The 22,776-nt window shown below is 36.4% G+C and overlaps 1 protein-coding gene across 6 annotated transcripts in view; it reads left to right on the top strand.

Annotated features, from left to right (window-relative positions):
* Window positions 1-22,776, top strand: part of sbf2 (SET binding factor 2) — a 169,574-nt gene that overhangs the window by 62,941 nt on the left and 83,857 nt on the right. For all 6 annotated transcript variants that reach the window (XM_051114468.1, XM_051114466.1, XM_051114465.1 and 3 more), the window contains exons 5-12: window positions 1,554-1,664; window positions 3,803-3,908; window positions 12,108-12,240; window positions 12,580-12,688; window positions 12,800-12,913; window positions 15,581-15,658; window positions 15,944-16,057; window positions 18,992-19,120. In XM_051114468.1, the coding sequence (XP_050970425.1) occupies window positions 1,554-1,664; window positions 3,803-3,908; window positions 12,108-12,240; window positions 12,580-12,688; window positions 12,800-12,913; window positions 15,581-15,658; window positions 15,944-16,057; window positions 18,992-19,120 (894 nt within the window). The remainder of the gene's footprint in view (window positions 1-1,553; window positions 1,665-3,802; window positions 3,909-12,107; window positions 12,241-12,579; window positions 12,689-12,799; window positions 12,914-15,580; window positions 15,659-15,943; window positions 16,058-18,991; window positions 19,121-22,776) is intronic.

Below are 22,776 nucleotides of genomic sequence, written 5' to 3'. Positions count from 1 at the left end.
AAATCCACTCATTCAAAGTTTTATGCAGACTGCCTGTCTCGGTTTTGTTTTTGTTTTTATTGTACTTTTGGCCTACATTCATATATTTGGCATAAGCTGTGCCTGGGAATAACTTATCTGAGTTGTATTACTTGGTAAAGGATCAAATGTTTATGGTCACACACCATATCCCTTAGTTTCTCAATGTACCCAATTAGGAGGGCACTATTTCCTCTTATTTATATAGATAATTCTCTAGATTTATGCTCTAAAGAACCACTGAAAAGCAAATGTCATTGTTAAGTGATGTTTGCTAAGGAAGGCATCATTATTACTGTCAGTCTTACTTAATGTTGGGGATTTGAATCGTTAGTTCTACATGAACATGAGTGATGCCTCAAATTTTGCATCTTGTGCACAAATTGTTAAGTGATCAGACTTTCACTTGAGCATACAATAAAAAAAAAATCCAGACTTTCATTATAGGAGGAACCACAATATCATAGAGACTCTTTTTACTTGAGCCTGTAATCAACCACTTATAACACTAACAACGGCCTAGTAACCACTCATAACACTAGCAACACTTTGGAAACGACTCAGAAAACCTTAAAATCACCCAGAATGCTATATCAACACCCTAAAAACCACTCAGAAAATCTTAAAATCAACCAGAATGCTATAGCAACACCCTAGTAACCATCCATAACACTAGCTACACCCTAGAAACCACTCAGAAAATCTTAAAATCAACCAGAATGCTATAGCAACACCCTAGACACTACCCGTAACACTAGCTACACCCTAGAAACAACTGAAAAAATCTTAAAATCAACCAGAATGCTATAGCAACACCCTAGTAACCGCTCATAACACTAGCAACACCTTAGATACCACCCATAACACTAGCTACACCCTAGAAACAACTCAAAAAATCTTAAAATCAACCAGAATGCTATAGCAACACCCTAGACACTACCCGTAACACTAGCAACACCCTCGAAACCACCCATAACACTAACTACACCCTAGAAACAACTGAAAAAATCTTAAAATCAACCAGAATGCTATAGCAACACCCTAGACACTACCCGTAACACTAGCAACACCCTAGAAACCACCCATAACACTAGCAACACCCTAGAAACCACCCATAACACTAGCTACACCCTAGAAACAACTGAAAAAATCTTAAAATCAACCAGAATGCTATAGCAACACCCTAGTAACCACTCATAACATTAGCAACACCCTAGAAACCACCCATAACACTAGCAACACTTTAGAAACCACTCAGAAAACCTAAAAAAAATACCTAGAACACTATAGCAACCACTCATAACACTAGCAACACCAAAGAGACCACTAAGAAAATCTTAAAAATAACCTAGAACATTCATTAAGAACAACTTTGCAACTGTAGCAACAGGAAAAAAAAAAGTTGTTAATGTGTATTGTAGAAGCAATTTTTTTTTATCCCTCCAGTTGTTACAGATTTTGTGTCCAGAAGTGTCTTACATGTGTTTCTGAGTCAGGGACTAGCTGAATGTTTTCTTTTTTATTTTTTCTCCTAGGGCTGCTTGGGTCTGATCTACACCGTGTACATCGACAGTCTGAGCTTCCCTTTGGAAGGGCTGGTGGCAAACCTCTTCACATGCTTGGTCCCGGTGGCAGGAGGTTCCCAGGTCAGACATTACTTAACCAAAGAATTCCTCATCTGTCTCGAACCCTGACCCCTGTGGATACTCGAGCACACACAGGGTTAGCCAGGGTTCATTTGTGTACCTGTGTACCTTGAGGAAAGCAGGGTGTCTCATGTTGCATATTGTTTTCACTGGAGGCTCCCGAGAGGTGCAAAGGGCTTTAGGGGTCAGTGAGAGAAGCCTGTTGTTTTGTTTAGAGCTAAAATATTACTAAAAGTAGCTCTCATGTTCTAGTTTGAACACCGCAGTTCTTCACTTTTGCGTGTCTCATTTTTCTTTCCGGTGTCTGATTCTCCTAATACAGCAGATTTGTCCTTAAAATGTATGTTTTCTCTATAAACACAATTTGTAAATCCACTCTTTATTGTACACTGCGCTCATATAAATCAAGCTAAATTACCAAATAGATATTGTTAAACATTCTAGAAATTGGTTTCAAGGGAAATATATACACACAGACCACAGAGTTTTGCAGGCTCTCGTGTTGAAATCATGTTGTTTTTGATGTAATTCACCAATACATTTAAAAAGTCCTCCAGAAACCATTATTTTTCCCAGCTGGTTTGAGGCATCGTGGTGATCAAACAGGGTGTAAGTTATGAACAGACCTCAGGAGAGGTATATATTCGTCTTTCAGTGCAAGTCTTAACTCCATCCGCTTGGAATGTGTCATGAGACTCCAGCGCGCATCTGTTCATGAATCGGTCCATGTGCATCTTATTGGCTCTGTTTAATGCACGTACGCTGTTTATGACAATACAAGAGCCAAGATCTAAAAAAGAAAATGTAAAATCTAGAATCTAAAATCTAGAGAGCTGTCCACTGCTCTATTGCTTCTAGAGGGTTTATGTATATAATGTATATCCTGAAATCATATGATATAAAATACAAATGTATATAGATAATATTTAAAAATATTAGATTTTTTACTTGACCGATGCTTGAACTTCCCAGTTCAGCCAATTTTGGAAACTGAGCTGTAAGAACGGGTTATTTAGAACTGCTCATCAAGATTTAAGTGCCCATATTTCACAAATCAAACCTTATTTTGTTTTCAGCAACTTGCCGTTGTTGAGTAACATTTGCAACAAGGTCACACAGATCATTTATGTAGAGTGCATTTAAAAATATAGTTGTAGAAACACTTACACTCTAGTTTGGGAACTAATTCTCACTAATTCCCACTTTTGCCTCAGTAGACTCCTAATTTGCTGCTTATTATTAGTTAGTAGGGTTGTTGTTGTTAGCTTTAGGTATGGGGATTAAGAGAGCTAATGTATGATCATGCAGAATAGGGCTGGGTGATATATTGAATATTGCAATAATTTTGATGACAATGTAAAAATTGAAAATTGAAAATTAGCTAAGAAAAATGTGTTCCAGCAACTAGCTCCCTATCTGAGAGGGTTTTTAGTGCCAGTGGGAGCACAGTTTCATGCCACAGAGCTTCTCTTAAACCAGAGATAGTTGACAGACTTGTGTTCTTAGCTAAAAACTTATCCCACTTTAATTATTTTCCCCAGTTGCACAGTGTACATTATGAATTGCATGCACGAAAAAAAGTTGACAGAATGCACGTTCTGTACTTGTTTTGCACTACTTCAGTTACATATACATGTGTTCATTTAATAAAAAGCAGTAAGTGACCACTACATTTTGTTAACTGCTTAAATTTGCACAAAACATTTTGTATTTACTTTGTAACAATAGCTGTTCAAAATTGTTTTTTTGTTTGCTTTTTTAATGGGGGCAAAAGAAAATCATGCATTTATTATTTAAAAGCAAATGCGAACATATCGAGATATATATCGAATATCGTAAACATTTTGACATTATTGAGATTATATCGCCCAGCCCTAATGCAGAATAAGGCATTTCATTAAAAAAAAAAAGTAAATTTGCTAGTAATTTACATGCTAATAAGCAACTAGTTAATAATGAGAATTATTCCTTAAAATAAATTGTTACTGTACAAACATGCTTGTATAACCTATGCAAGTGTAACATGAATACATATTTTTTCAGTCTGTGTTGTACTTTTTATGTTGTTTGATGGTTGTTGTTATTTATTCTATTTATGTCATTTGTCCAGACCTGAATGTTTGTGTTGATGTTTTCAGAAGCTCTTTTCACTGGGAGCGGGGGACCGGCAGCTCATCCAGACCCCACTCAATGACACTCTGCCAGTCAGCGGGAAAAGTGTAGCACTCCTCTTCCAGCAATTAGGTGGGTGTCTTTGACTTTAATTAAGGCTAGGCCAGTAATATACTGTATACAGTGAATATTGTGTAATATATGTCTTCCATGTTAGCTCTTAATTAGTCTCTGATGCATTTTATCTTTTCCATATTTATGCAGACATCTCCTGTCCTTTATAGTTCCGCTTAATATCCCTTCCTGTAAACATGTTTTTGTAGAGAGGAGTCATATGAAAATAATAGAGAACAGGAGCAAATTGTAACATTTTTTTGCAACATTTCTGCTCAACTCAAATACAACTATAAATCTACCTGATTTTGTATATATGCTGTATACAGTAAATATATCTAGTGTGTGTGTATATATATATCATAAGTTTACACACACCTTGCGGAATCTCCAAAATTTTAATTATTTATAGGAGGGATCATGCAAAATGCATGTTATTTTTTATTTAGCAATGACTTGAATAGGATATTTCACCTACAAGATGTTTACATATAGTTCACAAGAGAAAATAATGGTTGAATATATAAAAATGACCCCATTCAAAACTATCTTCTGTAGCCTCTGCAGGGCAGTACTAAATGAAAAAATATGATATTTAGGCAAAATAAGAAAAATGTACACGTCTCCATTCTGTTCAAAAGTTTTCACCCCCGGCTCTTAATGCATGGTTTTTCCTTCTGGGGCATCAGTGAGCGTTAAATATATATATTGTTTCATGTATAATTTTTTTTTTTTTTTTTTACTTTTATCTCACAGTTTAGGCTTGTTTACTTGCAGTTTTAGTTTATATCTTATATTGAGTTCATATCTCAATTCTGAGAGAAAAAAAATGAGAACTAAATCATTAAAGGTCCCAACTACTTTCTTATTCTGTGGCATAAACGGGTTTTCATAAACCTACACTACAAAAACTTGACATTCAGAATGTAATTTAAACTTTGAAATAGTTTTACAATTCTGAAAATTCCTAGGTCACCAATCAAAAAAGCAATTTTGTGACATGTGAACTTTTTGTACAGACTGTCAGATGTTTTTGCTTCCATTGAAAAACAACCTGCTTTTTAGATCATTCTCAAATCATGCTGGAGAACATGATCACTAGGATTACACAAATTTGTGCAGTTAATTGCAGTCATGAATTCAAAAGGGACACACACCAAATAATAAAAAAAAATCTGACATTCATGTTCCTTTCTCAGTTCAACGTTTTCACTCAAATTGATTGCTGATAATGTAATTGCTAATGGAAACGTTTGTATTCAGTTCGAAGAATGGCGTACGTGAAAACCTGTTGATAGATTTGTTTTTTGCTCTTGTAAGAAAAATGTCAATTTTCCTTTGGACATATTGCTTGATGTAGCTCTGCTATGTCACTTTGGCTGCACCTTTCGTTCTGTATGCAGAAGTACACCAAAACAACTCTTTCCACTCAACGATCTTGCACAACCTATGAATTCACACATGATTTTGAAAGGGTACAGTGATCAGTCAGATGCGTCGGATTTTGAAACACAGACAAAAAATAAGTTTTAAGATATACAGGGTTTTCGTTTGGCAAGATGAAAATAAGTTGCTAATTATGAAGGAATGGTGTTACATGGCAATCTTAAGTAGTGACCTGCAGAGGAATGTACTAATGGTGTGCGTGCTGTCCCATGTTCAGCTGGAGCACAACACAAAGCATTTGGACAGATGTGCACGCACCATTTTATAACAGATGGATTATGTCGTACTACTGTCCATCCGCAAATCAATGCCACATAGGTGCTAATTAATGCCACATTAATATCCTTAAGACCTTTTGTCAGCATGTAAGATTAGACTTCCCAAATTGAAGAAACAGAGCACATGTTCTAAATCTGTCAAATAAAATCTGAGCATTTGATTCAGTATTTTCTTCACCTTGTGTTGTGCAACTAGAGAAAGTACTTTTACCCTTTTTCCCGTCTCACCCGTTTCATTTCATATAATATCGTCTGTTTTGTAATTATACTGTGTACTATTTTTAAGATTGGACATGATTTATTTTGGCCAGAATTTGACTTGAACTGTTCAACTTACAAGTGAGCTAATGTGGAGTTTTTCATTACAGTTCACTGAGGTTCTTCATTTTTTACGGATTTATCTAGATCTCTGATTAATGATGCTCTTACTAAACAATCCCTTCGGAGTCTCTTTATAAACCTGATGACCCCTAAAGAGCGTGGGCTTCTTATTTGATCACGTGGCCGTCTCTTTGAGCGCTTTGATTTGAACAACAGTCGCCTTGCCATCTTAAAGGGTGAATCTCACTAAGCCTGTCAAACACTGGATTATATTTCACCCCAAAATTGCCCCAAACAGGAAAAAGGAATTATATGAAAAAAATTAAGCTCATTTTTTGGACCTTTAAGCTATTTTTGCATTGCAACATTTTTTCTTTAGAGAGATAATTAAGAAAACTTCCAGTCTTCCAATTCTCATTGCCTTGATGCAGTAAATAAATAAATTAATAATAATAATAATACTAATAATAATATTATTATAATTACATATAATACATATACTACCTTTAAAAAAATTGTGATTGGTAAAGATTTTCCTATGTTTTTGAAGAAGTCTGCATTTTTATACCAAAAATACATTTATTTTAAAATAAATACATACATAATATTTTAAAATCCAATATATTCTTGATATGGCAAAGAGTTTTTAGCATCATTACTTCTGTCTTTTCCTTCAGAAATTAATCTAATATGCTAATTTTCTGCTCAAGAAACATTTGTTATTATTATCAATGTTGATAACAGTTGTGCTGTTTAATATTTTATAGAAACTGTGATGCATTTTTTCAGCATTGTTCCATACGTTCATTTGTTTAAAATAGAAATTTGTATAACATTATAAATGTTTACTTTCACTTTTAATGTGTATTTGCTAAACAAAAGTTTTAATTTACTTTAAAAAAATGTCCGTAATGATCTCAAACTTTCGAATGATACTGTATGTTTAGTAGTTTAATATATAATGTTATATATAAAAATAATCATTAGTTTTACTGGAAATTCTGCTATTTCTCAGACTACATTCAAGCGAAAACATTATCTCTTGCTTTCCGAGATGTCTCAAGAATTTCTGTGAGAAACAAACCAACCTTCCTGGATGCCTGTCAAGATTATTAGTACCTGCTCGTTGTCCTGCAATAGAAAGTTCATGAGTGGGTTTGAAAAACAGCCATAGTCTTTGACCCAACAGATGAGAAAACACCACCCCAAATACCATTCTGTGTGCATGGTCCCTGATAAGAGCATCATGTCAGTGTCTCATCCTCCCAGATACGCCGTACTTCTGGGATTGATCTTAAGGTTACCCAAGCCTGTAATATCCCAGCAACATGCCGACCTACATGAGCTAATAAAAATGTCATCTTGAACTCCTTTGTATAATTAATGCTCTACCTCATCTCTATTGTTCTCCTCTGTGAATCAACAACAGATTTATCGACAATCAGGCCTATCTGGCTCAGAGCTCGTCCTTGGTTGGACTGCATATTTTCAGGTTATGTCAACATAAGTGACCTGTAAAAAGCAGTGTTCAAAAATGCTGTTCTTGTTTGCCGTTTATCTACGCTTTACCATGCAGTCATGCAGTCATGCACTTGATTCATCCGTTATGTGGCAGTAACATCCATGCTCAGCTTCAGATGCTTGCCACATGAAGAGTTAAAAGTGTCAAAATGAAAACAGGAACACTTGTCTGTCAAAATTTAGATGCCTGTTTCCTCTCGCAGCCTATAAAAGGACATCATCACCAATGACTTTATCCACATTTCCTTTGTCTCAGAGTGAGGTGTGAAGAATGGCCTGTCTGGGTGGCCGTCTGTGAAATTTTGTGTTGTTTTAATCCATTTATTTGTTATTTTTATACCATTGGATAAAGAATAAAAGAGTAATGATCTTAAATAGTAGACAAATGGCTGCAGCAGTATATGAATATGGTATTCAAAGAGATAGTTCACCCCAAAATGAAAATTCTGTAGTCATTTAATCACCCTAAAGTTGTTGCAAAAAAAATGTTGGTAACCAAACAGTTGACTGTAGCCACTGACTTCCATAGTATGGGAGAAAAAAATTATCCAGATTTTCAATACTTATCTTGCTGGATTTGTCTGCTGCTTTTGACACGGTTTTGACCACCAGATCCTTCTGTCAACCCTCATGGCAAAGGGCATCTCAGTATCTGCACTGCAGTGGTTTAAGTCTTGCCTCTCAGATAGGTCCTTCAAGGTGTCTCTGGGGGGGGGGTGAGGTGTCCAAGTCGCAACATCTAATTACTGGGGTGCCTCAGGGCTCAGTTCTTGGACCACTCCTCCATCTACATGGCATCACACGGTTCTGTCATTCAGAAACATGGCTTTTCATATCGCTGCTGTGCATCTCAGGAACTGCACTCCAGTGGTTTAAATCTTACCTCTCAGATAGGACCTTCAGGGTATTTTTTGGGGGGGGGTGAGGCGTCCAAGTCGCAACATCTAACTACTGGGGTGCCTAAGGGCTCAGTTCTTGGACCACTTCTCTTCTCTGTCTACATGGCATCACTAGTTTCTGTCATTCAGAAATATGGCTTTTCATTTCACTGCTATGCATCTCAGGAACTGCGTTCCAGTGGTTTGAATCTTACCTCTCAGACAGGTCCTTCAATGTATCTCGGAGGGGTGAGGTATCCAAGTCGCAACATCTAGCTACTGGGGTGCCTCAGAGCTCAGTTCTTGGACCACTTCTCTTCTCTGTCTACATGGCAACACTAGGTTCTTTCATTCAGAAACATGGCTTTCTTATCACTGCTGTGCATCTCAGGAACTGCACTCCAGTGGTTTGAGTCTTACCTCTCAGATAGGTCCTTCATGGTATCTTTGGGGGGGGTGAGGCGTCCAAGTCGCAACATCTAATTACTGGGGTGCCTCAGGGCTTAGTTCTTGGACGACTTCTCTTCTCTGTTTACATGGCATCACTAGTTTCTGTCATTCAGAAATATGGCTTTTCATTTCACTGCTATGCATCTCAGGAACTGCGTTCCAGTGGTTTGAATCTTACCTCTCAGATAGGTCCTTCAAGGTATCTCGGAGGGGTGAGGTATCCGAATCGCAGCATCTAGCTACTGGGCTGCCTCAGAGCTCAGTTCTTAGACCACTTCTCTTCTCTGTCTACATGGCAACACTAGGTTCTTTCATTCAGAAACATGGCTTTCTTATCACTGCTGTGCATCTCAGGAACTGCACTCCAGTGGTTTAAGTCTTACCACTCAGATAGGTCCTTCAAGGTATCTCGGAGGGGTGAGGTATCCAAGTCGCAGCATCTAGCTACTGGGCTGCCTCAGGGCTCAGTTCTTGGACCACTTCTCTTCTCTGTCTACATGGCATCACTAGTTTCTGTCATTCAGAAATATGGCTTTTCTTATCACTGCTATGCTGATGACACTCAACTCTACTTCTCATTCCATCCTGATGATCTGACGATAGCTGCTCGCATCTCAGCAAGTCTAACAGACATTTTTTGCTGGATGGAATCACCTTCAACTTAACCATGCCTAGACAGAACTGCTTGTGGTTTCAGCCAGCCCAGCACTTCGCCACAATTTCTGCATCCAGCTAGACACACCAACCATAACACCTTCCAAGACAGCCAGGATCCTTGGAGTGGTGATTGATGATCAGCTGAATTTCAAAGACCACATTGCTAAAACTGCCCTGTCCTGCAGATTTACACAACATTAGAAAGGTCAGGGCCTTTTTATTGGAACATGCTACACAACTCCTTGTTTAAGCTCTTGTTTTGTCCAGGCTAGACTATTGCAAAGCTCTCTTGGCAGGTCTTCCAGCCAGTTCTATCAAACCTCTTTAGCTTATCCAGAATGCGGCAGCAAGAATAGTCTTTAACGAGCTGAAAAGAACACGTCACACCTCTGTTCATCAGTTTGCATTGGCGACCAATAGCTGCTCACATAAAATTCAAGGCATTGATGTTTGCCTACAAAATAACCACTGGCTCTGCACCCCTTTATCTAAATTCATGACTTCAGACGTGGCACTCTCAATAGTGACTAAGGATGGTGACACGGAAGAGAAGAATTGTTGAATAAAATTGTTATTTTTGTTTTCTTTGCAAATAAAGATTTTCTCATAGCTTCATAAACTTACGGTTGAACCACTGATGTCACATGGACTATTTTAACATTATTTCTACTACATTTCTGGGTCTGGGAACATTTCAGCTTCATTTCTGTCTATGGAGGATCAGAAAACTCATAAAAAATAACTGAATTTGTGTTCTGAGGATGAACAATGGCCTTATGGGTTTGGAGCAACGTAAGGATAAGTAATTAATGACAGAATTTTCATTTTTAGGTGAACTGTCCCTTTAATGCAGAAGTTCTGGAGAAGTTTCTATCACTGCTTATAGGTTTGAGATTATTTTTATGTTTTTATTCTGCAAAGTGTCTTGCATTTTTAATATCATAAAAACAGCCACTCTACCTGTCTCTCACCCTGATAACTCAAGGAAAAAGAACGTTTGCCATCATAAGGCTCAGTGTTTATTGTTTGCAGTTTTTTCTGTCCCTTTCTGTGCATGGGTCAGAAATGTGTAGCCGTTCCAAAAGATAAGTGAGTGTCACAAGGTCAGGAAGAGCTTTGCTGGATGCCTCGCAAACAAGGTTCTGAAATGTGTTGTTGTATTTTGGGGCAGAAGACGACAATGAGATTCCAAGGAACGTTCAGGAGCAGCTATGCAGTCATTCCTGTAGGCACCCTAGCAACCACATAGCAACATGTTGGAAACCACTCAGACTGTGACGATTCAGCATGTGACACATTGGCAATGACTTATTGCATTTCTAAAACAGGTCGAATGGAATGACAAGTATGCAATTGACTAAACATTTCATCCTCTCTTTGCTCATTGTTGGATTCAGGTATTTGGTCAACAGGACAGACAGTGTGAATTTTCATATCTTGTTCCTGTTTATTGGTGCGTATCAGAGTTTGACACAGACATAATGGGAACGTTGACCCCGGCAGCGCTGCGGATACGTCTGTTAATAGCTGGCTGTCTCTGTTTCTGCCGAGCGTATGATTAATAGCCTCAGTGGTATGTTGATGACAAACAAAAACAGGATCTGTAAACTTTTATCTCCCGCTCTCTTCTCCGACTTCCGTTGAGGAGTTTGCTGTATAATTTGTCTCCATTACATATTTGCCATTCTTGGGGCTTTTCTGCATCATCGTGATAGAGATAGATATGCAAATGAATTGCACCCGCTGATAGCATTGTTTATTTGCATGCATTCTTGGTGTTGTTTTAGCACCAGATTCACTGATGGAATGACGTGAGAGAACGGAAACAAGCCCAGATTTTTCCAGATCCCAGTTTGAGCACACTGATAACAACCAGCGGCTTGTGCGTTATCTTGCTTATTTTACAGCGACTTGTCAAATAAATAAATAAAATCATGAACTTGACATATTGGTTTCATTATTTTCCTTGTAGATTAGTTCAGAAATCCTCATAAAAAAAGAGTCCATTATAACAGTTGGCCAAAAAACAATAGGAAGAGTGCAGCATTATATATTTATTATGCTGCTGTATATTTATTATTATTATTGTTAACCTAAAACCTTTTTAATGGACTAGTTAGCTAATATGTTTGGAAGGAATGTCTATGCTATGGTGTAACATTTATTTTATTTAAATTATTTTCTCCTCTGTTTTTCTTCAGAGTTGTCTCTCATCCAACTTTTTGCTTTATACTCACTATAAAATGAATCTTTAAATTAGTTTAGTAAGAAAACGATTTGATTTGTGAGGTTTCCGTATTGTTTCATTAAATTTGTATTATTACATTTATATATATATATTAAATAGTAACAGTCAAAATTTTTATACTTATTATAAAATTACATTTTACATTTTGTTTAGTATTTATTTATTTATTTTTTGCTTGAGTGGGTGTCAGTTTAAACAGTACAAAAAATTAAGCAGTGACAGTAAAGATCTATTATAATTTAAACTTCATGGTTTGCGATGTATGACAGCATAGTGTATTGTGATGAATATCATATTGTGACGTTGCACACAATACCTAGCCCTAATTATAACCTCTCTTATGTTTTCAGAAAGGGTGTTTGAATAGATTTGAAGATTATTAGTAATTGTGCATTTGTGTTGATTTTATATGTTGCAGGAATCCAGAATGTTCTTAGTCTCTTCTGTGCGGTTCTGACAGAGCACAAGGTTTTGTTCCACTCTTCCAGCTATCAGAGACTAGGAGAGGCCTGCCGTGCCTTAGAGTCCCTCATGTTTCCTCTTAAGTACAGGTGGGTCAGCATCAACTGTTACTGATATACCCAGAATAATTGACCTTCAGTTGCCTTGATAACAGCGTCTTATTTCATTAGCTACATTATTAGCAAATCTAGTTCAATGTAAGTGCATTGCATAAAAACTAGGACAAGTGCTGTATCAAATCAAGCCCTCCAAAAAGGCTTTAGAAATGATAAGCGTGTGATTTTGCAAATCACTCTATTTTTAGAGTCTTTTGCAATAGTATGTACTATTTTCGTGCTTGGTATGTAATGAGAACAGTCTGATGTTAACATCTGCTGATTGCTTTTGACGTGATGATGGTGGTTGCCTAACTCTAATTTGGACCACAGCTACCCCTACATTCCCGTCCTCCCATCTCGACTGCTGGAGGTGTTGAGCTCGCCTACGCCCTTTATCATCGGCGTGCACTCCATGTTCCAGAGCGAGATCCAAGAGTTGGTGAGCTCAAGACGTTTTTTAATCTGTCTTAAAACAGGTGGTCACATTCTGGTAATGCCGCTCCCTGACTCATTCGATAATTACTGGTTGCGTTTTGGTTTCTGTTTTCAGCTCGATGTGATCATTGCTGACCTTGACGGAGGAACAATTAAAATACCGGAGTGTATACACCTCTCCCAGCTCCCTGAACCCCTGTTGCACAATACTCAAAAAGCACTATCCATGGTAAAAAAAAAAATATATATATACAATTTGCACACACACATAATGGTATCTTATAATTTATATCCTGTGCAGCTTGGGTTGCTTTTAAACATTTGAGGAAATCCCTAACCCTAAATATAAAAGATTCACTTGTCCGGCACCACTGTGCTTTGAATCAGAGTTATTCCTAAAGACACTGAGGAGGAGCTTTTATTTTTTAAAGGAGAAATTCACTTCCAGAACAAAAATTTACAGACAATTTACTCACCCCCTCGTCATCCCCGATGTTTGTGTCTTTCTTTCTTCAGTCGTAAAGAAGTTGTTTCTTGAGAAAAACATTTCAGGAATGTTCCCCATATAGTGGACTTCAATGGTGCCCGTGAGTTTGAACTTCCAAAATGCAATTTAAATGCAGCTTCAAAGGGCTCTAAACGATCCCAGCCAAAGAATAAGGATCTTATCTAGCAAAATGATTAGTCATTTTCTAAAAAGAAATGCACAATTTCTATACTTTTTAACCTTAAATGCTTGTCTTGTCTAGCTCTGCGATGGTCAATACAAAATTCTCATCCCATTTTCTCCTTTAACTTCTAAATCGTCCTACATTGCTGTTCTTTTTTTGTAAAGGGTGTTTGACCCTCCTTGTATGTTCTCTTTGTAAACACTGGGTCGGTACTTCTGCAGTGATGTAGGGCGATTACACAGAGTTTGACAAGACGAGAATTTGAAACATAAATTCTTTAAGCCTGAAGAAAGAGAGGCACAAACATCTTGGATGACAAGGCAGTGAGTAAATTTATCTGTAAAGTTTTGTTCTGGAAGTGAGCTTCTACTTTAATATTGTATCATATAGTTGCTGTCCAATGGAAAACACTCATGTCTACTTTTGGTAATAGATGGAATGCACACTCTTTTACTGTGCATCAAAATTCAAGTTATAATCAAGTTATCTGTATAACTAACATCTCCATTGGCCTTGAAAAGTGAGTGTCAAAACCATGCCTGGTTTGGTTTTCCTTAGCTGTCAAACTGTCACTTAAAACTAGAGCCTGCAGTTCATGCATTGCACCCAGAAAACACATCTCAGACTCATTTCGTGCTAAAATATTATGTGAAAGCTCAGATTATATTAAAAAAAGAAACTCTCTAACAATCAGTAATTACCATGAACAGTGCCATTGTAAGCCAAATTTAAAAAGTCAAATTAAAATGTCTAATAGATTTGTAATGATAGAATTCTATTTATGGTGCCAAAAGTGACTAATTATGTTGTTTCCATTAATTTTGCAAGATTGTTTATAAGAAAGGGGGAAAAAATACATGATCTTGAAAAATGATGTGTTTGGAGATATGTGTTTTTCATCTGACAGCAGTGATATGAAAATAAGATATGACTCAAGCCAGGTCATACATACTTGGGACTGTGCACGTTTGATTTGGACGAATAAGCAAGTACCTAGAAAGCATCTTAAACTACAGGAAATACATAGCAGTGTGCTGGTAACCACCCACAACATCTTAATATCATGGTGGCTGGGTTTACAGAGAAATTGCCATTTAAATTTCTTTGAAAAATACTAGCTATTTTAGTTTGCTTTCACTAGTGGTGCGTAAATTCTTCACACTTCACACTCCCTTAGTTCATACCTGAATTAAAGTTTCTGGATAATTTACTCATCCCCATTTCATCCAAGATGGTTATGTCTTTCTTTCTTCAGTTGAAAAGAAATTAATGTTTTTGTGGAAAACGTTCCATGATTTTTCTCTATATAGTGGACTTCAATGGGAACCAACAGGTTGACGGTCCAAAATGCAGTTTCAGTGCAGCTTCAAAGGGCTCCCAGCTGATGAATAAGGGTCCTGTCTAACAAAACGATCCGTCATTTTCTTTAAAAGAATAAATAAAATTGATATACTTTTTAACCATAAATGCTCATCTTGCACTAGGTCTGCGATGCTTGTCTATGTTTTCACGCATTACCAAATCATGTTGGAAAGGTCATGCACTGTTAGTTCTTCGTCTGTGTACTTTGGTTCAAAAAGGTAAGGCAGGGTCAAAATGTCAGCTTCAAAATGTCCAACATCGTTGTTTAACCTTTTTTGTTGTAAAGGGCATTTGCATGTTCGTGACCTTTCCAATGTGAATACCTAATACGTGAAGTTTTGGATGCAGAGCTAGCGCAAGACGAGTGTTTGTGGTTAAAAAGTATATACATTTTTATTTTGGGGGGAAATGGCAGATTGTTTCACTGGATAAGACCCTTATTCCTCGGCTGGGATCTTGTAAACCCATTTGAATCTGCATTAAAACCCTTCAACCCGTTGGTTCCCATTGAAGTCATTATATGGAGAAAAATCCTGGAATGTTTTCCTCCTTAATTACTTTTCAACTGAAGAAAGAAAGACATGAACATCTCGGATGACATGGGGGTGAGTAAATTACCAGGACATTTCAATTCTGGAGTGAACTAATCCTTTAAACCGTCATACTTCATCATCTTTCTTCAGTAGCTAATCTGCACTTTCAACATATACGTAACCTCTTGCGTTGAAATAAAGTGGTGTTTTTTACACAGGACTGAAAGATGATTCTAACTGGAGACATTCCATAAGCTATATTTGCACCATTTGTCTCATTCCCTCAGATAGCAGGATATTTCTCACTGTAAATACCTTCTTTGTCTTCAGGTTTTGCACCCAGATCTGGAAGGAGCAGATAATGCCTTCCCACCCCCTCGTTCTGCTCCATCCAACCTCAAACTGCTGGTAAGAGTGTGGTTTGTCTATTTTGGCTTTTACAATCACACAAAGTTGCGTGTGAATTTTGCGGAATGTGTGGCTGACACTCATGTGGTCGACATGGGACTCAGGGAGTCTCTTATTGGGTCTTCAGGGGCCTGAAATATCTATTCATTAAAGCAGTTTGAACTCCCATCACGTACACAGTTTATTTTGAGGCGAGAAAATTTTCACTCTGACTCATTCCATCCTTGTGCGTTCATCTGGAATGTCTCTCCGTCGCTTCTATTCTGGCTTTCTTGTTTTTGACAGGATAAGGAGGTGAGGGCGGTCTTCCTGCGCTTGTTTGCACAACTCTTCCAGGGCTACAGGTCCTGTCTGCAGCTCATTCGCATCCATTCCGAACCAGTGATTCACTTTCACAAGGTGAGAGGAGGGTGCTGATCTGCAACTTTATGATGTTGAACCTCATTTGCAGAGTAATCAGGCCCATCAGCCCACAAGCGATTAGGAGCAATTACTGTCATCATGCCAGATCAGTCCAGTAAACCGGCAAAACACTTCTCGAGTGCTTGCATAATGACTGTTCGAGAAGGATCTTCTTGCTAATTAAGTCCAGGCTTTTCAGTGAGGGGTCTGAAACAGTTTAGCAGGGGTCTGTGGACAGATATACAGTATGATGCAAATCTTTTATGTATTTGAAAACGTATTTCTAAATTTGTTACGTAATGACCTGTACTCTCAAAAAATGCCAGTTTATTCATTGCTTACTCATCCTCATGTTGTTTCAAGGCCTGTATAAATTTATTCTGTTGAACACAAAGGAGATAAGCGATAGTGACTCAATAAATTGGAATCAGCGCTTTTAAGCTTATAGGGATGGACAAAACAACATAAAAATACCATGAATGTATCATAATCATAGACCATACAGTGTCTTATGAAAGCTGAATAAATAAGCTTTCCATTGATGTATGGTTTGTTTGGACAATATTTGGCCGAGATACAACTATTTGAAAATCTGGAATCTGAGGGTGCAAAAAAATAAAAAATAAAAATATTGAGAAAATCAATTTTAAAGTTGTCCAAATTAAGTACTTAGCAATGCATATTACTAATCAAAAACTGAATTTTGATACATCTACGGTAGGAAATTTACAAAATATCTGAATGGAACATGATCTTTGCTTATTATCCCAATGATTTTTGCATAAAAGAAAAATTTATAATATTGACCCATACAATGTATTGTTGGCTATTGCTAAAATATATCCATGCTACTTTTTTTATTGCTACAACTGGTTTTGGGTCACATATGGCCAAAATTTAAAGCAAGACATTACAGGTAAATTGTTTTTATTTTCTTTTATAGGCACTGGTCAATTTAGAGATTTTGGGCCATTTTGCTTCAATAAGAAAACATCCAAAATACATATTTAAGTGGTTATTTTATTACACTTTATCTATTTGCGCCTGTAAATTTTAGCTATAATGCATACCTGTGTGTGTGTATGTGTGTATATAATATATATATATATATATATATATATATATATATATATATATATATATATATATATATATTCATATAAAGTATTTTCTAATTTATCCAAAACCCCCATTTTAAACAAAATTAAAATTTTAAACCTGGCTTCATCCAAATGTTCAGATGTCTCTTCTGGAAAGTATGCAAATGAATTAGATTTTATTAATTAAAGTTGAAGTGATGCATTTTAATTAGATAATGCTTAATTTGCGTATTTTAATGTAACGTTTCATGAAATAATACAAAACAATTGTCCTAATGTACTGTGATTAATCAACTGGGGAAGGATGGTGATATTATTTAATTATTTACTTGTTTATTTATTTTTTACCCTATTTACATGTAGTTTTTTTGTTTAGTTTTCTGATTCAACCAGAGTCTAGACCAGTTTTGAGAACCGGATCTACTGATCTACTAAAATATCAAAACAAGGATTTGTTTATAAATTGTTTCAATCATTTCTTCTCTTGTTAACATTCCTAGGAGATCCAGGGTGTATGTCAATATCAGTGAATAACGACTTAAATTTTTCTTACACAGAGCTACCGTATATATTCAGAAGACTTCAAATGTAGTGTACAAGTCATATTAACCACTTTTATGATACCTTGGTGATATGTTGCCTTTTTTTGAAGCTTTAATGCTCCAGTGCCCATTAATAATTGCATGGAGACCAGAGATCTTCAGAATTTAGTGTGTTCTACAGAGGAAAGATATATGTATGATGTAAATTATAACAGTTTTTACTTTGGAGGAAAATAATTGTGTTACATTCTGAAGGTAAAATTGGTGCGTTCAAGTTACGACAGAAATATGCATTAAGAATGATAGTATTGTACAATTGTGATAAACTATATAATGATTTAGTGAACAGCACCTTAGTAAATTGAACAAAAACAAAAAGCAATAACACACCTGATGTGCATTGTTTGTGCATTTAGTTGAATTATAGTTACATTTTTGCCATCTTGCCCCGAATGATTTGAACACATCTGACTTCATACTTATGACGACCAAACTCGTAAATATAAACTTCCAGGAGGACCTAAACGCACTAAAAAAATATTAATCTGATGACATATCATGTTAAATAGACTGCCAGACGGTACAAACAACTCTGACTGGTTTAAAATACAGCATTGCTTATCTTACCTCAGCTCAAGGCAGCTTGCACTTGTACAAACACCTGCCTTTTCATAAACACCGTGGGTTTGGGTCAGAGCCAGAGAATGAAAGAATAATCTCAATGAACTCGCTAGATAAGCACTGAGCTTTGCCTCATCCACACTTTGCTTTGAAGTGCCTCGGTGCAAACGTAAGCGCTCATGCCGATGGTATCGCGGTTAGTTTGTTTAAAACACTTTGGTCCGTCGGATTGTCCTTGCAACGAGCCATATGAAAAGTATCAAACTCGTATTCGCAAGTGTTATTTCACCCCCCAACCTGTTTTTGTTTGTGTCGGCCGATGTCTCTGTGGCAACGTCTCAATACGACCCTCATAAAGCACCCCACATGTCTCAGATTATAGAACAAGAATGCTTCACATCTCGAAACTGAGCGACTTGTCCTGCCAAATGCTCTTTAATTTGCTGGATAATGCTGCAGGGGATCTGTTTAAATTATACATATGCCCATCTTATTTGATGTATCTGGTGATGGAGATAACAGACGTCTGACTTTGTTTCTTCTGGAAGTTGTCTTGTTTAGAAAAGTCTCTCTGCAACATTAGAATTAAACTTGGCTGCTGGTTTGACGTGGACGGTTAGCACATGCCACAAATTTTTTTTGATTGTTGACCTTCTTTTCTTTGATAGGCTGCCTTCCTGGGTCAGCGGGGCCTAATAGAAAATGACTTCCTGACCAAGGTGTTGGATGGCATGGCCTTTGCGGGATTCGTGTCTGAACGGGGACCTCCATACAGAGCCTGCGATCTGTTCGATGAGGTGTGGTGCTTCTTTATCAGAGCCTACTAAGTAACAGGGGTGTAGAAATAGATAATATATGGGCGCTTTCCACATGTGAGGGCTATTTGATAATTATAATGATAATGGTACGTTTTAATTTTCATTTGGCTATTTGCAGTGAAAAAGCCAGTCCCAGACTATAATGACACAAGCTTGTAAAAAAAAACTGTCCAAGATGGTGTAGAAAGTGGGAAAATGCATCAAATATATAATAAGAGTGGGTGGGGCTGTTTGTAAATGTTATGGGTCTGGCTTCCGGTCCTATCTGCGTCCAGCTATTTTTAGCTGTACAAAATAGCTTGTTTTGCTGCTTAATATTGCAAATTGGTGTGTTTTACCATATTATTTAAATGTATTATCTTACTATGAATTATGAATACACTGGTTTGTAGTGCAAACAGTTATCATTATTTCCCTATAGTGGATAATGAACTGGAAGCCTCACCCATAGGCTTACTTCCGTGTTAAAGAAAAAGTAATCAGTGACAGAAATGAACTCTTCCATTAAGCTACAATATTTGGCCCCTTAAATTGTTTTCCAAATTAAACAGATTTTTCTAACCCTTTTAAATGTGTGATGATATACTAATAATTTAAATTATTATATATAATTTAATATTTTATAATGATTTAAATTATTATATGTTCATTCCATTTTTCTGTGAGTGGCTATATATCCAAATTGTAAAAATAATTGTTGTAACAATTCTTTCAAAAAGATTGAGTCCTGTTCACATAAAAGCACAACTCTTATTAAAAAAAAAAAAAGAAGAAAATAGAATGCTAAATAAGACTACTTATTACAGATATAATATACCTTTAAAAAATATAATTATGTGCAAAATGAAAATGTATTATTGTTTAAATTTATATTAAACCCAATTAGTTTAACTTAAAGGAGAAGTCCACTTCCAGAGATTTACAGATAATGTACTCACCCTATTGTCATCCAAGATGTTCATGTCTTTCTTTCTTCAGTCGTAAAGAAATTGTTTTTTGAGGAAAACATTTCAGCATTTTTCTCCATATAGTGGACTTCTATGGTGCCCCGGGTTTGAACTTTCAAAATGCAGTTTAAATGCGGCTTACAATCCAAAATGCGGTTATGAACGATCCCAGCCGAGGAAGAAGGGTCTTATCTAGCGAAACGATCGGTTATTTTTGTGAAAATAATACAATTTATATACTTTTTAATGTCAAACGCTTGTCTTGTCTTACTCTGCCTGAACTCTGTTTTTTTTTTTTTTTCAGTTCATGACAGGGTCGAAAAACTCCCATCTCATGTTCTCCCTCAACTTTAAAATCATCTTATATCGCTGTTTTACCTTTTTTGTTACGGGTGTTTGATCTTCTTTGCATGTTTACTTTTCATAGACTGGGTCGGTACTTCTGCAGTGCTGTAGGATGATTTTGAAATAATTTTGGAAGTTGAGGGAGAATATACGATTTTCGACATTCCCTAACTGTCTTGAGCCAGAATACACGGAGTTCAGGCAGAGCAAGAGAAGACAAGCGTTTGATATTAAAAAGTATTTAAATTTTATTATTTTTATGAAAATAACCGATCGTTTTCGGTGGATAAGATCCTTCTTTCTCGGCTGGGATTGTTTACAACTGCATTTGGGATCGTTTGAAGCCGCATTTAAACTGCATTTTGGAAGTTCAAAATCGGGACACCATACCAGTCCATTATATGGAGAAAAATCCTGAAATGTTTTCCTCAAAAAACATAATTTCTTTAGGGGTGAAGAAAGAAAGACATGAATATCTTGGATGACAAGGGGGTGAGTACATTATCTGTAAATTTTTGTTCTGGAAGTAGAGTTCTCCTTTAAGAGTATTTTTGACCCACTAATGAGGTCTTAGATACTTCTTTATATGTAATTTCACAATTATGTTGTCAAAGAAATATGCTTGAAGTGTACTGCCGAATGTAATGACATGCAATTATGCAGTGCTACAAACTGTGGTCCATTATTGATTCTAAATTACATTACAAAAATTGTAGTTAGTAATGTGATCCATTACATAACACTTTATAGGGAGTATAATCATTGTTAAATGTTTTAAATATAGCATTGAATATAGAAACATGAAATGTTTGAAAAAATGCTTGCTTTATTCCTGAATTAATCAGCTGTTTTGAACGAAATGATTGAATTAATGAATCAATGATGCACTAATTGAGAAAATATTGATTCATTAATTCAATCATTTCGTTCAAAACAGCTGATTAATTCAGGAATAAAGCAAGTGACTGTCTTTATGAATGGGTCACAGAATCATAGACTCTGAATCATGCAGTAACAAAACACTACCGTGTTCTGCTGTGACTCTGTTTGGAACTAATTTTGTTGGTGGAAGAGAGCAAAATATTTTGTCTGAAATGTACTTCACTTAATATTAACCTTAAACTTTATTTTAATGTATTTTTATTTATTATCATTTACCAGTGGATAAAGTATTAAATAGTGATGATCTTAAGAGGAGGACGAATGATTGTGTGGCTCAAGGCGGCACTGGTAGGCAGACATTGTATTTCAAAACCAGACTGTCTGACCTAAAACTGAACAGATGGACCCTATTGAGTATTGTAGTGATTTATTAAAAATAAGTTGTGTCCCAAATGACGCACTATATAATATGCACTATGTACTCTACTGTCTTAGTACAGGGGTCTCCAACCTTTTTCATTGGAGAGCTACTTTTTAAAAATGAAAGTGGCGGAGAGCTACCCCTGTTATACAATACTTAAATCTCTTAAATAGACATAATGTGCAAGTCCAAACTGTTATGCACAATATAACATGATATAATACATGTTGAAATGTGCTGGAAATGTTCAAACAGTACTTAAATCATTTCAAGTTTTACGTTGAAAACCAACAAAAGCAGCACTATGCGTTTTTGGTTTGCATAAACATTGAAATAAAAACATTAAAAACAGAATGAGAATTGATAAAATATTAATTATATGTCAGAAGGATAAATTATATTTTATCTGCTCCAAATGGTGCTACATGAGCTAAAATGCTTTCTAAAAATCTCAACACTTTGGATAATATAAAATTGTAAATCCACTGTTTGACAGAAGGTGGAGCATATGGAACAGATATAATAAAGCCGGTTCTCCGGTAACCGCTGTAAACAAAGCAGCGCTGAACTTAGGAGCACTGCTTTATTGCGCATTACTGGGCGGGAAGATGAAAAGAAATATCAACAAAACTTTGCTAAAGACAGCTGGTTCCTCCTAGGCATTCATACAATTAATTAAATCATACATTCTTTCATATAATTTCTCTCAGCAGTCCGCCTTCTGTCATATTTTCATACAAAACGAAACCTAACCCCCCTTCGTGGGACTCTTACTAACGGTGAGCAGTAGTAGCATATTTACCGCAAGTTTTTCAAACTGCGTTAATCACAATAATGACAATTAAAATACTAAACGGGATAATTAAAATTACCTCACGGCTGATATGTCAAAACAAATAATGTATTTGAGTTAGAGGGGAAACCTGTCTAGCCTATATTAGTTCACTCTGACTGGATTGGCGAGCTAAGTTACCTCAAATCAGGCAACGAGCTACTGGTAGCTTGCGAGTGACTTGTTGGAGACCCCTGGTCTAGTATAT

This window comes from Labeo rohita, chromosome 7, assembly GCF_022985175.1.
Source record: "Labeo rohita strain BAU-BD-2019 chromosome 7, IGBB_LRoh.1.0, whole genome shotgun sequence".
Classification (NCBI taxonomy): domain Eukaryota; kingdom Metazoa; phylum Chordata; class Actinopteri; order Cypriniformes; family Cyprinidae; genus Labeo; species Labeo rohita.
The sequence above is the reverse complement of the archived record's forward strand: the minus strand, read 5'-3'. Positions and strand labels throughout refer to the sequence as shown.